The sequence below is a fragment of the Rhinolophus ferrumequinum genome, chromosome 4 (assembly GCF_004115265.2).
Source record: "Rhinolophus ferrumequinum isolate MPI-CBG mRhiFer1 chromosome 4, mRhiFer1_v1.p, whole genome shotgun sequence".
Taxonomy (NCBI): Eukaryota; Metazoa; Chordata; class Mammalia; order Chiroptera; family Rhinolophidae; genus Rhinolophus; species Rhinolophus ferrumequinum.
The window spans coordinates 92,116,477-92,132,998 of record NC_046287.1 but is presented as its reverse complement, the minus strand read 5'-3'; the positions used below and the strand labels follow the sequence as shown (position 1 = coordinate 92,132,998).

At 34.5% G+C, this 16,522-nt stretch overlaps 1 protein-coding gene across 1 annotated transcript in view; it reads right to left on the bottom strand.

Annotated features, from left to right (window-relative positions):
* TRPC4 (transient receptor potential cation channel subfamily C member 4) overlaps window positions 1-16,522 on the bottom strand; it is a 212,872-nt gene that overhangs the window by 19,110 nt on the left and 177,240 nt on the right. The window contains exons 6-7 of the mRNA XM_033103825.1: window positions 9,304-9,617; window positions 1,877-2,072 (exon numbers count right to left, since the gene is read on the bottom strand). Of these exons, the coding sequence (XP_032959716.1) occupies window positions 1,877-2,072; window positions 9,304-9,617 (510 nt within the window). The remainder of the gene's footprint in view (window positions 1-1,876; window positions 2,073-9,303; window positions 9,618-16,522) is intronic.

The following is a 16,522-nucleotide window of genomic DNA, read 5'->3' as shown; positions in this document are numbered from 1 at the left end:
CTGCCTCCCACCCCTGCCCGTCTTGGTCCTCTCTTCTGTACTTCCATCTAATTCTCAAATCCCTTTTCTCAGTATTGAAATTATTTAGACTTTGTCCCTACTGCATTACATTTTTCTTGAGGGCAGTAACCTCATTATTTGGCGTATCCCTAAAATCAAGCATCTGTCAGGCATGTACTAGCTACACAATAAATATTTGATCAATGAACAGATGAGTGAGTGAAAAGCAGGCTTTAGACATGACCTGCATGATTGCGTTTGCATTTTAGCTGTTAAGCTGTCTTCTGTTTTCATGCTTGATCCTAAAGCTCTGAGTTACAGGTAGCAGGACCAAAGAGAAAGCCCTCAGGGTAAATTCTGATATTCTGGGACAGGTGAAAGTCAAATACTTGTCACATTCTTGTTCCAAGGAGGCGTCATGGGAGGTATACCTGTCCCAGCCTCCCAGCCTCCTCGTGCCTGCTCCTGTCAAGAAGATTTAGAGTTTGGGCTAAACAAAAATAGAGATTTGAAGCTTGTTCTCATCTCTGTAAGAAGGACCCTAGGAAGACACTCCACAAAGAAGCAACAAGAAAATGTCATACTGTTCTTGAATAATGTTCTCTTGATGAATCAGTATATTTAATGTTTTATAGACTCCAAATTGTATATATAGCTTCTCTGTATATAGCTTGATAGTTAGAGGCTTTCTAATGTTTTTGATGGAGTGGTCTGGAAAATAGAATCCACATTGTGAAAGTGTGTTGACTAGAGGAATACATAAATTCCGAGGGACGTATATAGGTGCTATCTACACATTTCAGATTTGTAATACGCTCAAATGAACTCCAGAGATTTACCTATTCATATGCAAATCCTAGGACCTAAGTATATCCAAGTGGGAATGCTTTAGACTGTCAATCAGTAAATAAAAATCATCTAGTAGATTTATGCAGTTTTTCTTTTGTGACAGGTTTAAATAAAATTCTGAATGCTGCTTTTCAAAATAACAATAATAACACTCAAGAAGTTTAGCAATAGATTCTAAGATGAAATATAATTTTAGGTATTTACGGAGAAAATGAGCAGTCTATAATTATCTTTATAAAATGCTACTTGTCTAAGGTTATAGTAAAGACTGAAGAAAAATATTTCATTTCTGTATAGTTTGTTTTATCTATTGCTATTGGCCATAGACATATATCCTCACTGGCATGTAAGTTCAAGGGGATAAAGGACTTTGTCTTCCTTGTTCATGGTTATATTTCTAATTTCTAGAACAGAACCTGGCAGCAGAGTAGGGACTCAATAAGAATTTGTTGAGTGAATGAATAAATAAATTAAACTAAGTGTTTGGATTCCAGAATTTCAAATAAACACAGATATTGTTTGTTCTGCTACAGAAGTCAGGGTTACACCTACATAGCTTTTTTCTACACTTCAAGAAACTGAAAATCCTATGGCTTTTCCCCTCAGACACCCCTCAGGGCTATCTTTTGTATCTTGCCAAGGTGGCCTGCATTTGATTATACCAAGATTCTAGGTTAAATGGACAGAGACAATGCAAAGTCCAAAGGGCATTGCATAGATATAAGTTGCCTATTCATAATTCATATCTCATCTAGTTCTTTCCATAGCCAATGACTGTCTGGCAAGATAGATTTAGTTTATTTTATAATCATGTGTAATATAATAACACCAAATTAGTATATAGCTAAATACAGTGAACACTGCTCAGAAACTTCAAATTAACCATTCATAGTATACTTGTGATCTGATTCTATCTTATCAATAGTCAATGACAGGCTTTATTTCCAAAAATAATAAGATGGAGTATAACTAGGAATAACACATTCTAGGGCGAAAAATTGAATTAAAATAAAGTTATTCTACTTACAGCAATAAGTTGGTAAGAATTATTCATCATAGCTATTAACATGTTGAGTAGGACAACCAGAGAGATGACATTGTATGTCCCAAACATGGTGGCACCAACAAATTCAGTAAATTCATGCTGTGCTTTGACATTGGTCACATATAAATTGATGAGCCCAAATATTGACCAAAATAGGGACTGGAGTGTCTCAAATAATCTGAAAAAAAGATAAAATGACACTAATAGCTATATTAATAGAACCAGTATACAATAAGATGTAACAATAGAATTTGTTTAGTTATGAAAATTTGATTAATTTACAAATATGTATCAATAGTAAAATAATATTTTAGGGCAAATATAAAATTAAACTTAATTAAAAAATTGAAACATTTTTTATCATACTAGCACAAATGGTGTACTTAATTTTCCTAAGATCTTTGAAAGCTACGTTTAATTTGCTACTGCAGGAATGACAGATCTGACCCATACCCTGTTTTTTATGGCCACTGAGTTAAGAATGAGTTTTGTTTCTTCAAATGGTTGAGGAAAAAAAATAAAAAGAAGAGTGATATTTTGTGACATGCAATAATTGTATAAATTTACAATTCAATGTCCATAAATAAAGTTTTATTGAAACATAGCTATGCTCATTCATTTATGCATTGTCTATGGTTTCTTTTGTGTTACAATGGCAAAGGTGAGTAGTTGTAACAGAGAACATATGACCCATAAAGCCTAAAATATTTACTATGCGTCCTTTATATAGAAAGTTTGCCCAACCATCTTAAAACACTGAATGATAGTTAAGAAATAATAGATTCTCAAGTTTAGTCTTTGAAAAATGTCAGTTCTTTTACCTGATTTTGCTTTTAGTTGTAGGAGGATTAAAAATCATGTTACCATGGATTTCCACATTGACAATTAAAGTTGCACAAAGCGAATACTGTAAGATGGCAGTGTCTCAGAATGCTTAGATTATAAAATTTGCTATTTTTTATATTTCGGGGAAGATTTTTTCATTCTTGCCTATGAGTGAAGTTTGATGATTTTATTGCAAGTAAAGTTTCTGTAACTAACTGCAAGAAGTGGAATAAGATGAAGAATGTCTGAACCCAAATGAAGAGTTGTTTGCTTCAGGAGAACCATTATAACACCTTCATATAATATCATAAAAAGACAACAGAACGCTTACACTCTTTGATAAAAGGTTACAGTAAGACTGTAGTTCAATTATATTGTAAAAACAAATGCAAACCTATTTCATACATGGCATGGCGACTGAGATTTCAGTGTTTTGGAAGATTAGCATTAGTTTGGAATCCTGTTGTAGGACAAAGTCAATCATGTTTCCTAGCAGCTCCTAGCCCCGGTGACACTGTTCCATGTGTACCATTTTATGTAGGGGTGGTCCTTAGTAGGTATGGGTAAGGTCAGTCATGGTTGAGTGACCCAAGGAGAGCCAATTCATCTGAGGCTGCTGGACAGTGTCATGGCCTAATGTGAAAAGATGAGCCTAAACAATCTGATTTCCTTTCTAAGAAAGTTTAACTTAGACTTATCCAGAGAATGAGGTAGTTGCCAAAAGGGACTCAAATGACATGAGTTATGATATAGGGTCAGGATCACTGGAATTATGAGAAGCCAAAGGTTTGAAAAGCACAAACTAAGCAGAGAATTGAGGATGAAGAAGCCAGGTAATAAGTAACTTTTGAAGAGAATATACATGGACTAGTTGAATCAAGATAATGTTCATTAAAAAAAAATCCTGTGATCCAGCATGATGGCAACTCCTGTTCTTTCTGAAGCCAGGTTTTACTCTAAGTTCTGCCCCTGCTAAGAACAACCCTTGCTCAGAGGATTAAAGGATAGGATTGCAATTTTGTGTATGATTCTTGTAAAAAAGTCCATTACTTGATATCCGTGAACTTCTCGTTTGTATAACCAGGGTAATCTTACTCAGGGTGCCTTAATTGGAGTTCAGGACTTCTTTTCTCAAATTGATTGCTTTCTTAAAAAAGTAAACAATTTCATATTTTAATTGTATAATTGAATTGTAATTATAAGATATGAAATTTAATTGTGTGTTTATTGGTTTATTTTGCTAAAGCTGTTCAACAATGAGACAAGTTACCATAAAGTGGTAAGGGTGCTGATCTGATCAACCTGAGTCAGACTGCGACTGTCATCAGGAATGAGCATCATGAGTCTTTCTTTTTAATAACTTTAATGACAATTTCTAAAATTAATGATAGTGTCTTTGGGTTCAATGTGAAATTATTTTCTTTCATTCTGAATAGTGTGTATTCTCACTGTGCATGTATCAATATAATTCACATGTTTTTCTCTTGACATCAATAGCAGTTCAGAGAAAGCTAGAGGTTATATAACATAAGTGATACAATAAATAAATAAATAAATAATAAAATGTTGCCAACAAAATCCCACAACAGTTGTTTTCTTTAATGTTTAAATAAAAAGTGATGTAGGATAAATGGATTCTCATGTTTTAATAATATGGATTTACTTCTGTCCACATAAGAAGTACTAGATTATTAGGGAATATTAGCAAACCCTTAGGCAAAATATTTATTTACACTTTTAATTAGAATTGAAAAAGAGAAAATTCAAAATAGGATAATGTTTTATAATTAATTATTATTAATAATTCCTATGTCTTTCATTCTTATTTTTATTTTATTTTTCGTTTTTGAATGGAATGACTCTGAAGTGAGGTTTGCAGAATAGTTCCACTTAACTAAAATATATTCACTTCTTAGATGAGTTAAAACCTTGGTGTTTGTAAGTTAATTATCCTTTTGTTATATGATTTAAGAAAATCAAACTAGGTTAACATTTCAAAGTCATTGCTTCTAGAAATGGTTTCTTACTTAGTGATTCCCAAATCTATTGATATCAACATTTCCCATACACTGAAGAGTCATTAGCTACATCAAATCTCAGACTGCTTTTAGGTGACAGCTATTTTCATAATTCCATGTTGAAATAAGGACAGAAAGCTTTCTATGGTAATGCCCCTCTTAATTAAACAGCATAGTATAAAACTTCAGTTGAAGACTAAAATCTGGCAATTTCTATGGGATGATGTTATAACATTGCCTTTCTAAAGGTAGCATTTTGTCTCTTGCTCTTTGAAGATATTTCTCAATCGCTACTTTTAAAAGTTAGCTTGTTCCCTAGTTAAGTACTTACAACTAGAGAAAGCAAACAAGTAAAAAGGTAATGTATTCCACAGTTGAGATTTTCCCTTATCACCTTGAGACTAAAACAATGAGGAAAACACATCTGCGTATTTTATTCTTAATTTATAAGGAATAATGTAAAATTATAACAAAGTAAGACCTCAATTGGCAAGTTCTAATTATGAGGAATAAAGCTTCAATAAACATCAAAGGGTTTTTCTTAATAAGACAATATCTGTCACAAAGCTGATGCACCTCTCTTCAAAGGAGAGTCCGTTAATCAGAGACTATTAGTTTAAAATTGTATATAGAATAACTTCAATGATTAAACATCGGTTTCTTTTTGTAACATGTATTTCTTCCCATGTTAAAGAGAAAATAACAGGAAGAAGTGTCCATTTGCTGGTAGGAACAAGAGACATAGAAGACATACATCACAGTTTACGCCCCCTGAAAGCTCACAGGAGGGGAATCAGGAAAGCATTCTGGAAAAGGTACATCTCAGACAGATTTTGGGAAACAGAATAAAATTTTGCCAAGTGGGATGGCAGGAAAAAAGCATTCTGTGGCGAGAGTAGAATATAAGCATATTTGGGGATTGATAACCCACTAGAAATGTGTGATTAGGGAATGAAGAAAGATGAGGCTTGAAGAAGAAGCAAGACAGAACATCCCTGAAGGACCTGGTATGTCAAGAAGAGCAATTTGGGTGTATCCAATAAGGAATGAGAATCTATTTTGATACTTTAAATAGAGGAGTGTCAACGTTTTCATTTAGAAAGATCATTCAGGCAATAGGGTGGAAGACATATGACCAAAGACAGAACCCAGAGGTAGGGGAACTTAGATTTTTGGCATAAGAGTAAGCAAGGGAAGACACACTAAGGTAACAGAGCAGGAGTAAACATTTATTGACTGACTGCACGGGGATGGGGAAAGGGAGAGGCAATATCTAACACAAGCTTTTAATTTAAGTATCGGGGTGGGTTATGGTAGCATTGACTACAAAGGTAGTTGAGAAGGAGGAAGTATACATTTTGAGAGAGACTCTGATGAATTTTCTTTGATTGGGTCTACATTTTTACGAGATATAGATGTAGAGGTGTCTAAAAGTTGGACCTACAAATCTTGAGGATCTGTGATATGAACCTCTAGTGATACGAACGTAGGAGTCATCTCAGACACTATATAGGGCCAAAGCCTTAATCATAGATGAGTTTTCAAAGGGATATTGGAATAGGGTTTGAGGATAGTTGATAAGGCAGACCACTATTTAAAAGCAATAATTGTAAAATAATTATCAGAGAAAAGTGGGAAAGATTAAAGAAGAAATGAAATCTAAAAACATAGTAACATTGAAATTAAAAAAAAGAGGAACAAGATTTAAAAAAACAAAAGTGTTAAACAGGTTCAAATGATGCAGAGACATTAAATAAGATATAAAAAGATAAATGTCCATTGACAGTAGCTCTAGTATTTTCTAGAATAGTGTTAGTGGAGTGGTGGAAGCAATAGCCAAATTGAAATTGGATAAAGAATGCATAAGGAGCAAGAAAACAAGGTATCATGTTTAGGCTTCATTTCAGGGTTGCTTGGATGAAAGGAAGGAGACACACAGGAGTGGTAGCTAATGAGAAATACAGAGTTCAAAGTTTCAGCATCCATCTGTACTCCCATGGAAGGAGTAATAGAAAGGGACTATGAGAGATATAGGGGAGAGATAATAAATACTCTATTAATACAACTAATAATATAAAGGAGTAAAGTAGCTACCTTTTTTTTTAAATCACATTGTATGACAGGCACTGTATTAGGCAGTGTACATGAATTAATGTGTTTTTTAATCCTCACATGGAGTAAAATCTCTGAGAGGGTGGGTATAAAAACAAACCTTGAAATTTATGGAAGTTATAAAGTTATAAAAAGAAAACTGAAGACCAACAGAAGCACAGAAATGAGACATAGAGCAGGAGCCCGAGGGCACCACTAGACATCCCCTGACAGTGATTGACATCCATTAAGCTGGAACAGAGTCATCATGGAACAGGTAACTTATGCCTGCCTGGTACATTCTATATACTCTAGTACAGTCATAATTCTAGGAGTTATTACCATATTTTTTTTAGTTTTTGAATAATTTTGCACAAAAATAATTTGTTGCTTGCTGGTTTACATTCTGTTACCTGAAAAAAAATTTCCAGGTAGAACACTTGATTTATTTGGGTTGAATGATTTGGGCCCATAATATTTTAAATATGCAATTATCTGTTGCTTTTCATGATTATAGAGGAGGCCATTGATAAGGATACATGAAAATAATACATAACCCCAAGAATTCAATATATTTGCTTTTAGAATATAATTTACTGTATGTTAGATATTTTGCATCAGACTTCTCTAGCCTTATTCTTCTTAGATAGAGATTTAATTTAGTTAGTAATATGTAATCATTTACCATGAAAACAGTAATAAGGCAAAGGGTTTCCTGGGAACCTTAAAGAAGATAAATTAGGATGGGGTTGGATATAAACTTATTAGGTGCAGATGAATCAGATTTCTGAGAAGGGGTTACGGTCTTGAACCACAGCTATTGCCTGAATTAAAGAAGACCTGGGGAGATCGGTTAGTCATTTCTAGATGCTGTGTGGAAGTTCTTTCTGGAAGACAAAGCATGGAATCAGAAGGATATGGCAACAAACATAGATGGGGTGTTCTTGGCAAGCAGTATGCATCAGGGCACGCAGTACGAATAACAAGGCACTTATGGAAGACAGAGCGTGCAAAAGGGTGCTTCATCAGAAATCTGAGAGGCCAGTTAGCAGGCATACAATATCCAGGAGGACTGTTAAAGTCAGAATTCCAGTCTCTGAAGGGGTAGGCTGGTGGGATCTGACCACTGTAAATCACTGGTCCGAGTTATCACAGGCTAATTACCAAGACAGGGATCACAAATGAGTGGGGAATGATAGGTTCTGGTATCAAAACAGATGTGATCCAAGGCCATGCTAGTCACAAGGATGATGCTGCTGAGTTTCATTGAATGCCTCCTGTCCAGGGTCAGAAAAGGGCATAAGGAAAACAACAAAGCTGAGCGAGCTGGTTGGCTGGAGAACTGCCGCTTAAGCCCAGAAGAATAAAGAGGCTTGGAGCAAAGGATGACATGACAACGGGAAGCTGGGATGACTTTTTGTTTTCCTCACGATTCGTGGTTTGTATCGAATCTATTTCTGAAAGGATTTGAGTCAGCTAAGGCTGAGATTTAAATTTCATGTGCAAATAATCAGATCTTGATTAATTAAAGTGGAGTTTTAAATATTGGGATCAAAGATAAGACAGATAGAGAGTTGAACCAACAAGGATATTTTAACCATAAGTGACTCAGTTTATGTGACATTATTGGTTTCCTCCCACTTGACGAGTTGCTGTACTCTCTTATAGTACAGAAAATTCTTGAACAGCCCATGAATAGTGTCTGACTTTTAAAGTCAACTACAAAATGACCATGTGTTTACTTGTGGTTACTGTGGAGATGAAAATTACCTTTTTCATTAATCTGCTAATTAATTGTTTACCATGGTGGGAAGGAGATGGACACTGATCTGTAGAAGCGAATTCTATAAGGACTGTGAGCATCAAACACAGTGGTCATGAACCTGTGCTGTCAGCAGATCTGATTGTGACATATGCTGGAGGGTGACACTGGACAAGGTCTATTACTTCTCAGGTGGAAGGGCACAGAAAGTTTTGTGTGCATAATAACAATGACCTAGGCTTGGATTACTTCTACATGCTTAGATTCGTGTGTAAAAAACTAGAGAATGAAAGAGACATGTGAAGGGTACTTTAGCATCTGGAAAACACACAAAGAAAGATTGAAAAACACTTGGATTTTCTTACATGATTGCTTTTTACATATATATATATTCTATCTTTTAATGTGCTTGTAAACTGTCAGTAGGGCACAGATTTCCATTTTATTTCACATTTTTAAATAGTATATGTAGCTTTCTTTTTTAGGAGGTCATTTTGAAAGAAAGGACCATTTTACTAAAACTTAAATGTACTAGATATATATATATGTTTTAATGTCAAAAGGAGCCATTGATATTCAAAGGCAGGTTAATTCTGTTTCCTGCATTAAGCATAATTTTTTTGCAACCACTTGTCATGGATTTTTCAAATTCATAATAAAATACACTCTAAATTCTGGACAACATTACCCATAGAAATGTTTGTTCCACTTACGTTGAAAATGCATTATTCTGTTTTTCACATCGTATGCCTTTGCAGCTTAACCCTTTTGTTTCTTCATAATAGAAGTACAATTGATTTAGGCCATTTGCAAACGCTAACAACACAAGGCAGTATATGAATAGAAACTTCAAAATGTCCAGGAGCATTCTTCCCAGAGATATTTGCAGAGGCCCCAGATGAGAATTGGCAGTAAACAGTGAGATCAGGCGCAGGGAACTGAAGATGTTTGCAATAGCAAATAAAGCTTCAGCCACCAGAGTGGGATGCCACATATCCCAAGATTCTCTTGGATTAAGAGCACTGTACTGGAGAAAAGAGAGAAACACAGGGAAAGTAAAACAAACACATACATATGAATATATCAAGTTCAGGTCCCGATGCTTTTTGAGGTAGATCCAGCACAATGGCCTATTGTCAGGAAGCGATGTCCACCAAGCCAGTGGCAGCATTATTTTTTAATTTTTTTTTAAGGAGGGCTCAATTCACAGTGGCCCTTGCGGGGATCGCACCAGCAACCTGGGCGTTATTAGCACCATGCTCTAACCAACTGAACTAATTGGCCATCCCTAACATTATTAATCTACACAAAAATAAGAATCTATTAAAGCAATTTATAATTTATGAACTTCAGTTATATATCAGTGGCCTTCCTGATCTGTCCTTGTCATTAGTACTATTTGTTAATATGCGAACTATATCTGTCCTTGACCTTGCCAATGGAACTTTACAACATAGGGAAAAAACTGATTTTATATTGGGGAAAGATAGTAGTATCATTATAACAAAGAAAACGACATTATAAATGAAAGGCACTAAATTTTGAAAAATAATCAATGGCTTTACTTACCATTTTGACACACTTACCTATTCTAGAGGAATGCATGCAGGATGCAAATTACATATAAGTGAGTGGAAGTAGTGGTCTGTTGCCTTGGAAATAGTAATGACCAATATAGGTATAATAGTTAGTGCTTCATATCTGTTATATCCTAAGCGTAGATAAAACCTAACTTGGAAATCCTCCTGGAAGTCAATGAATTGCTAATTTTTTTATATTTAATGTGCAGAAAATGTTATATTTATCTAAAGATTCCTTAATTATATGAAACATGTGATTTGAGAAAAATGTTTGCTATGTTAAACTTTGACCAGGAATTATTTTAAAAGTAAGAGTTAAATAAAATGACAGCTTTGAATTATCTTGATATTGAGCTATATAAAGAACACAATGAAATGTATTCCTCACACTACTGAGGTACATTTGTTCCCTTTTTTTTTAAAAAAAGGATCAAATATGCTCTCTGAAATATTGCATTATGAAAACTTATAATTAAATATGTATAAGAACTGAACAATAAATTAAATTATCTTCTTCATAACATCACTACAAATTACGTCTAGACAATTGCATCTTTTTCCTAATGATCATGTCAGAAAAATAATTTTTACTTCTGTGTGAGTCCCATCAGAATATTTCCATTCCTTTTATATTTTATACCAAAGAACTTTACAAGTGGTAATTACTTCTTTTGAAACTAATAGATAGTATTTTTTAATCACCCCGGGGACAAAATATATTGTTAGTGACTGATTTTGTTCAGCAAGCAGACGCTTGAGTGACAATTTAAAACAATCAAGTTTGAACTAGAGAGAAATTATTTTCTATTTTTAAATCCTGATAACTGTTCTAAACATTCTTATGCATAGTTTTAGCATAAAACAGCTATTGTAGGTAAAGAAAAAAAATGAAAAAATTTAAAATTCATTATAACAAGTATCAGAGTGAGGGTTTGTGGTATTAAACACCACCTAAATCTCTCCACTGGGTGCCCCACATGTGATCTTTTCCTTCAAAGACTAAGATCCCATTCACTTCCCTTTTCTCAGTTTTCTTGAAAGACATACTCCCCCCGTCATGTAAGTAAAGACATGTAAGTAAAGAACATCTCCCCCCGTCAGTGGCTAATTCTATATTTCTCTTTCTCTCTCTCTCTCTCTCTCTTTTTTTAACCAATATGACTTATAATTACATCTCAAAATGTACAAAATACGAAACAGTAAGCATTCTTAAGGATGTGATCATTTTCTAGGAATTTCTCACAAGATTTAACACAACGGCCTGCATGTAATAGCTGCTCAAGAAATATTTTCTCCCAGCAAGTATTCATAGTCCAGTGAGGCTGACAGGTACAACTAATTGTAGTAAAAAATGCTCTAAGAGTTTAACATGAAGTGCTATCGGAAAACAGAAGAGAAAGTGGAAAATTCAGACTGGGGCTGATGGGGTCAGCAATGAATAGAGATTACATGTTGTTCAAAGTTTAGGGGTCTTCCAATTATGGTGTCTAGTAGCGATGCTGTTCCTTATTCTAGACAGTTGGATGTGGAAACCATCATCACATGGTGAATGACTCCAACTCTGCTATCAACCTACTCAGAGTTCTTCATAGCAAATTTTCTCAACTGGGATTTGCAAAATCATAAGAGGAATGTCTTGCATTTTATAAATCATGAAACACTAGGGTCAGCCCCAGTATAATTACTCCAGTCTGCTTCAGGGTCTAGCACTTCTGGTAATTCTTGGGAAACAACGCTTCGTGAATATGTTCACATTTATGCAAGGTCAGGGCTTTCTGAGCATCCTAGCATTGCTAGCATCTGGGTTAAAGAATGTTTGAATGGTAAAGAAACCTTAAGTCAAACATGGCTCCTTCCCTGGAGCCATCTGCTAACATTCTAAAGATGATAAACCTAGGAACCTTTGCCTGCCCAGAGAGAGTTCCTTTACTTTAGAAAATTAAGGTTTTTCTCCTTCTCCAGTGGGAAGATGGGCAGCTGGTAAAGCTGCACTATATAAGCTCTGAGATTTATAATTTCCTAGTTCCTCTCCCGTGGTACAAACTCCTGTATGCATTGGGTTCACCAGGCTCTCATCTGCCACCCTGTGGGGATCTGCAGCATGGAAACCAATGCTAAGATTGTTACATAAGTAAATAATTTGTCTGTTCCCTGATCCAGAAACTTTGTTTCCTGTCAGGAATATAGCATTTCCCACTTATCCATGAGGAATACATTCCAAGATGCTAAGTGGATGCCAGAAACCACAGATAGTACCAAACCACATATATACTGTTTTGTCCTATATAAACCCTGTTTCCCCAAAAAATAAGACCTAGCTGGACAATCAGCTTTAATACGTATTTTGGAGCAAAAACTAATATAAGACCCGGTATTATATTGTATTATATTATATTGTATTATATTGTATTGTATTATATTATTTTATATTATATTATATTATATTATATTATACCTGGTCTTATATTATAGTAAAATAAAATATAATAGTAAAATAAAACCGGGTCTTATATTAATTTTTGCTCCAAAAGACACAATAGAGCTGATTGTCCATCTAGGTCTGATTTTCAGGGAAACAGGTACATACCTATGATAAAGTTTAATTTGTAAATTAGGCACAGTAAGAGATTGACAACAGTAATTAAAAAAATGGAACAATTTTAACAATATACTGTAATAAAAGGTATGTGAATGTCTTTAGGGACGTTATTAAGTAAAATAAAGGTTACTTGGACACAAGCACTGTGCTACCACAACAGTTGATCTGATAGCCCAGATCGCTACTCAGGGACTAACGGGCCGGAAGTGTCTGGAGTGTGGAGATGCTGGATAAAGGGGTCATTCACATCCGGACTGGACAGAGCTAGACTGTGTGAGATTTCACCAACTACTAAGAACAGCACGCATTTTCAAACTTATAATTGTTTATTTCTGGAATTATCCATTTAATATTTTTGGACTGCGGTTGACAGTGGGTAACTGAGACCGTGGAAAGCAAAGCCACAGATTAGGGGGTACTAGTGTAAGTAGAGATATAAACATTTAACAATTATTTCTTAATTTCATCCTTTTAAGTTTTGCTTTTTAATTTTTCTCCTGTCATTCACATAGCCATTTAGCTTTGGTTCTTAAATACACAGTCATTGTTTTACAGAGCAATTAAAATTTTTTCTACAAACCATCATGTTCTTTGAATTTGCAGAGGAAATTGTAATTCTTCGGTTATAATGCATTTTCCACATATGTTATTAAGAATTAAAAGGTTAACTTGAATTTCACATTTTTCTTTGGCTCTATTTTCAAAAATATATTCACAAAATCTACGTATATTCTCTCTCTCTCTTTTTTAATCTCTGTATGTTTGCCTCTAGCCATTTGTGATACCTCTTCTCCGTATCCTTTTCAGGTTCCTTTTTCTCCCTTGCCCCTTAAATGTTGTGTTCACTTTGCAAGCTTCTTCCCTTTTCCTTCAGTCTACGCTCCCTGAAAGTCTCCTATGATTTCAACTGTCAGTTATGTGCTGATGATTCACTTCCACATCCCCAGCCGAGCCTCCTCACCTTACAGTCTTATTTGATATTCTAATGCCTCATTGACTTTTCCACTTGGGTATCTCGTAGTCATCTCAAACTCAGAGGCTAAATTGGAACTCATCATCTTATCATCCTCAAACTCTTTCTCCATTTATGCTTTCTGATTCTTAGTGAATGGCCATAAATCACCTAAGGCAGAATTTGAGGTTGATGCTCAAGTCTTCCTTTCCAAATTCCCGGCCTCTAAACCAAAATTTTATATATGCTGCTTACTTCTCTTCATTTGTACCTCATTGTCTTAAAAAAGTTTCTCAATTTCACACAGAAATTATTATAATAGCCTCCTAACAACTCTCCCTGACTTGAACCTTATCTCAACAATCATCTATTTCCTCCAAAATCATCTGTTAAAAGGGCCAATCAGACCATCATACATATTGCTTAAAGTACTTCAACGACTCTGCAATGTCCTCAAGATGAAATTCCAATTTCCCAACATGTCACATGAAGAATCTGGACTCTGGGTTCTGATTTCCTCTTAAGATTAACCTGTCACTTGTCCCCTGTTAGATACCAAATGCTGTGGCTCAAATATTTAGTCCTTGTAATTCCCCAAATTACCCTCACATTCTTACCAAAATGCCTTTCTGTGAATACTGGGCCCTTGGTCCAGAATGGATTTAAATTCTTATTATTTTGATTTTTCAGCTGTTATTCATTCATCAAATATATGTTGAGGCCCTACTCTGTGCCACTGTCTTCAGTACTCCATGTCATGCACTATCTTCAGGGTGCAGCATCTTGATCAGACAAGATAATAGTTCATGCCATATGAGCTTACAATGTAGTGAAGAAGACAGACATTAGAGAAATAACTCTAGTCCTTCTCTTTATAAGTACACTTTGACTGAAGATGATTGGACACTAGGATTCTACTGACCAGAGCTGGTCCACTTCATGTTGTAGAATAATCCTTGACAGAGAGAGATCAAAAGCTACCCTAAACATCCATAGCCCCTTGAGGACCATCAATTCCTGCTTCCCTTTTTCTCTCAAGTATTTGATTTCTAGTCTAAACCTGTCACAGTTTGGTTTTGCCCTAAGACTTCATTTCTATTCAGATTCATTTTAAGAGAACTGCCCCTTTGCAGACCTACAAAATAGATTATGCATCCTTGGATTTCTTGTTAGTTTCCCATGCATGAAGCTTTGTCTAATGATTTTATGTGCTGGGCATATATATAAATGGGAACTCAAAAAGCATTCAAGGGAGAAAATTATAGACATATTCAGAAGCAATGTTGTTAGAAAAGGTGGATCATTTGTGGAAATGGAAAATGGAAAATGGAGCATTTGAAAATAGTGAGATTAATATGAGAGGAAGTTGGAACCAGGTCATAAAAACTATAGCAGAAATGTTAAGAGAGGAGGAATGATTGAATCATAGCACTGAGTCATAAGTTCCTTGGATACAGAAAAATATATGTTAGTGTATCTTTATATCCTCTTAGACTCTGATGTATATTTATAAAAGCCAAGTGATCAATCAAAATGAGTAAAACTAAATTGATGCAAAATAAAAATGTTTGTCATATGAGATTAAATAGAAAATGTAGACTGGTATTAATGTCTAATTTACAAGGTAATAACCATTCCTTTTCTACAAATTGGTTAGATAATTAAGTAGTGAAAAAGAGTAGAAAGCCATATGATTTTCTCCTGTGATAGATAATACTACATTAAACAATTAGGATTCAAACTTCTATAGCTCTCTGCTATCAAACTAAAAGCTATTTAGAAAATCCCATAACTTGGAGAGTACACTACAGTTACAGCATTTGTGAAATGGAAACAACAATATTGCCTCTTTTCTATCTGATAAAAATAGGATGATCAATGAAATATATATGCAGAACTATTTAGAATAGTGCAATGAAAAAAATCTATCATAACAATTAAAATAAATATTCCTATTTATAATATTTTTGATTTTTGAAAATATCACTTAAATTACTCAATGGAATTGGCATAGGAATTTAATCATTTTTGCCAAATGACTGAAGATAAATATGAGATAAGTTGTATGTATGGAAAGGGACTAAATAATATTCAGGAGAAAATCAGTCCTGATGAAGCTAAACTAATATTTTACAATTATGCCTAGCCATCAACAAGCTCTGGATTAGCTAACATTTCATACATAGTGAGAAGAGGAAATGGTTTACAAACCATCTTCTTTAAGAAGTAGGAGTTTTTTTTGTTTTGTTTTGTTTTTTTAAGCCACAATCCATGAATTGTGAAATGCTAATGAATCAAGCTATTTAAGGAAGCACCACAAAGCCTGTCATAAAAGGAGGGGAATACTGAAGTCACATATATTTCTGTTCTCTGTGTTTGTACAATATAATGCTATTGCATTGCACATTATATTATATACATAAAAGTAAAAACAACTGAGTTCTTATATTAAGCTCTATTCTATGATAATAAATGTGATTATTAATGTAATCTTCACAAACATTCTATGGGATTTAATTATTAGTGTCATTTTACAGATAAGAAAATTGAGGCATACATTAAGTAACTTGCCCCAAATCACACAGATCGGAAGTGGCACAGGTAATACTTATATCAAGTGTGGATCAGAGTCCAAACTTCACCAGGGCCTTAGTTAGAAAGGCCCTTTTTGGTATTAAAAAACAAACAAAACACCTCCAGATAGAAGAATTACAAAAGAATAAAGCAATTAAGCAAGTATGACTCTTCTGTCAGACCTATTACAAAAGGTTCTCTCCCTGAAGAGACCAGTTACGGAAAAG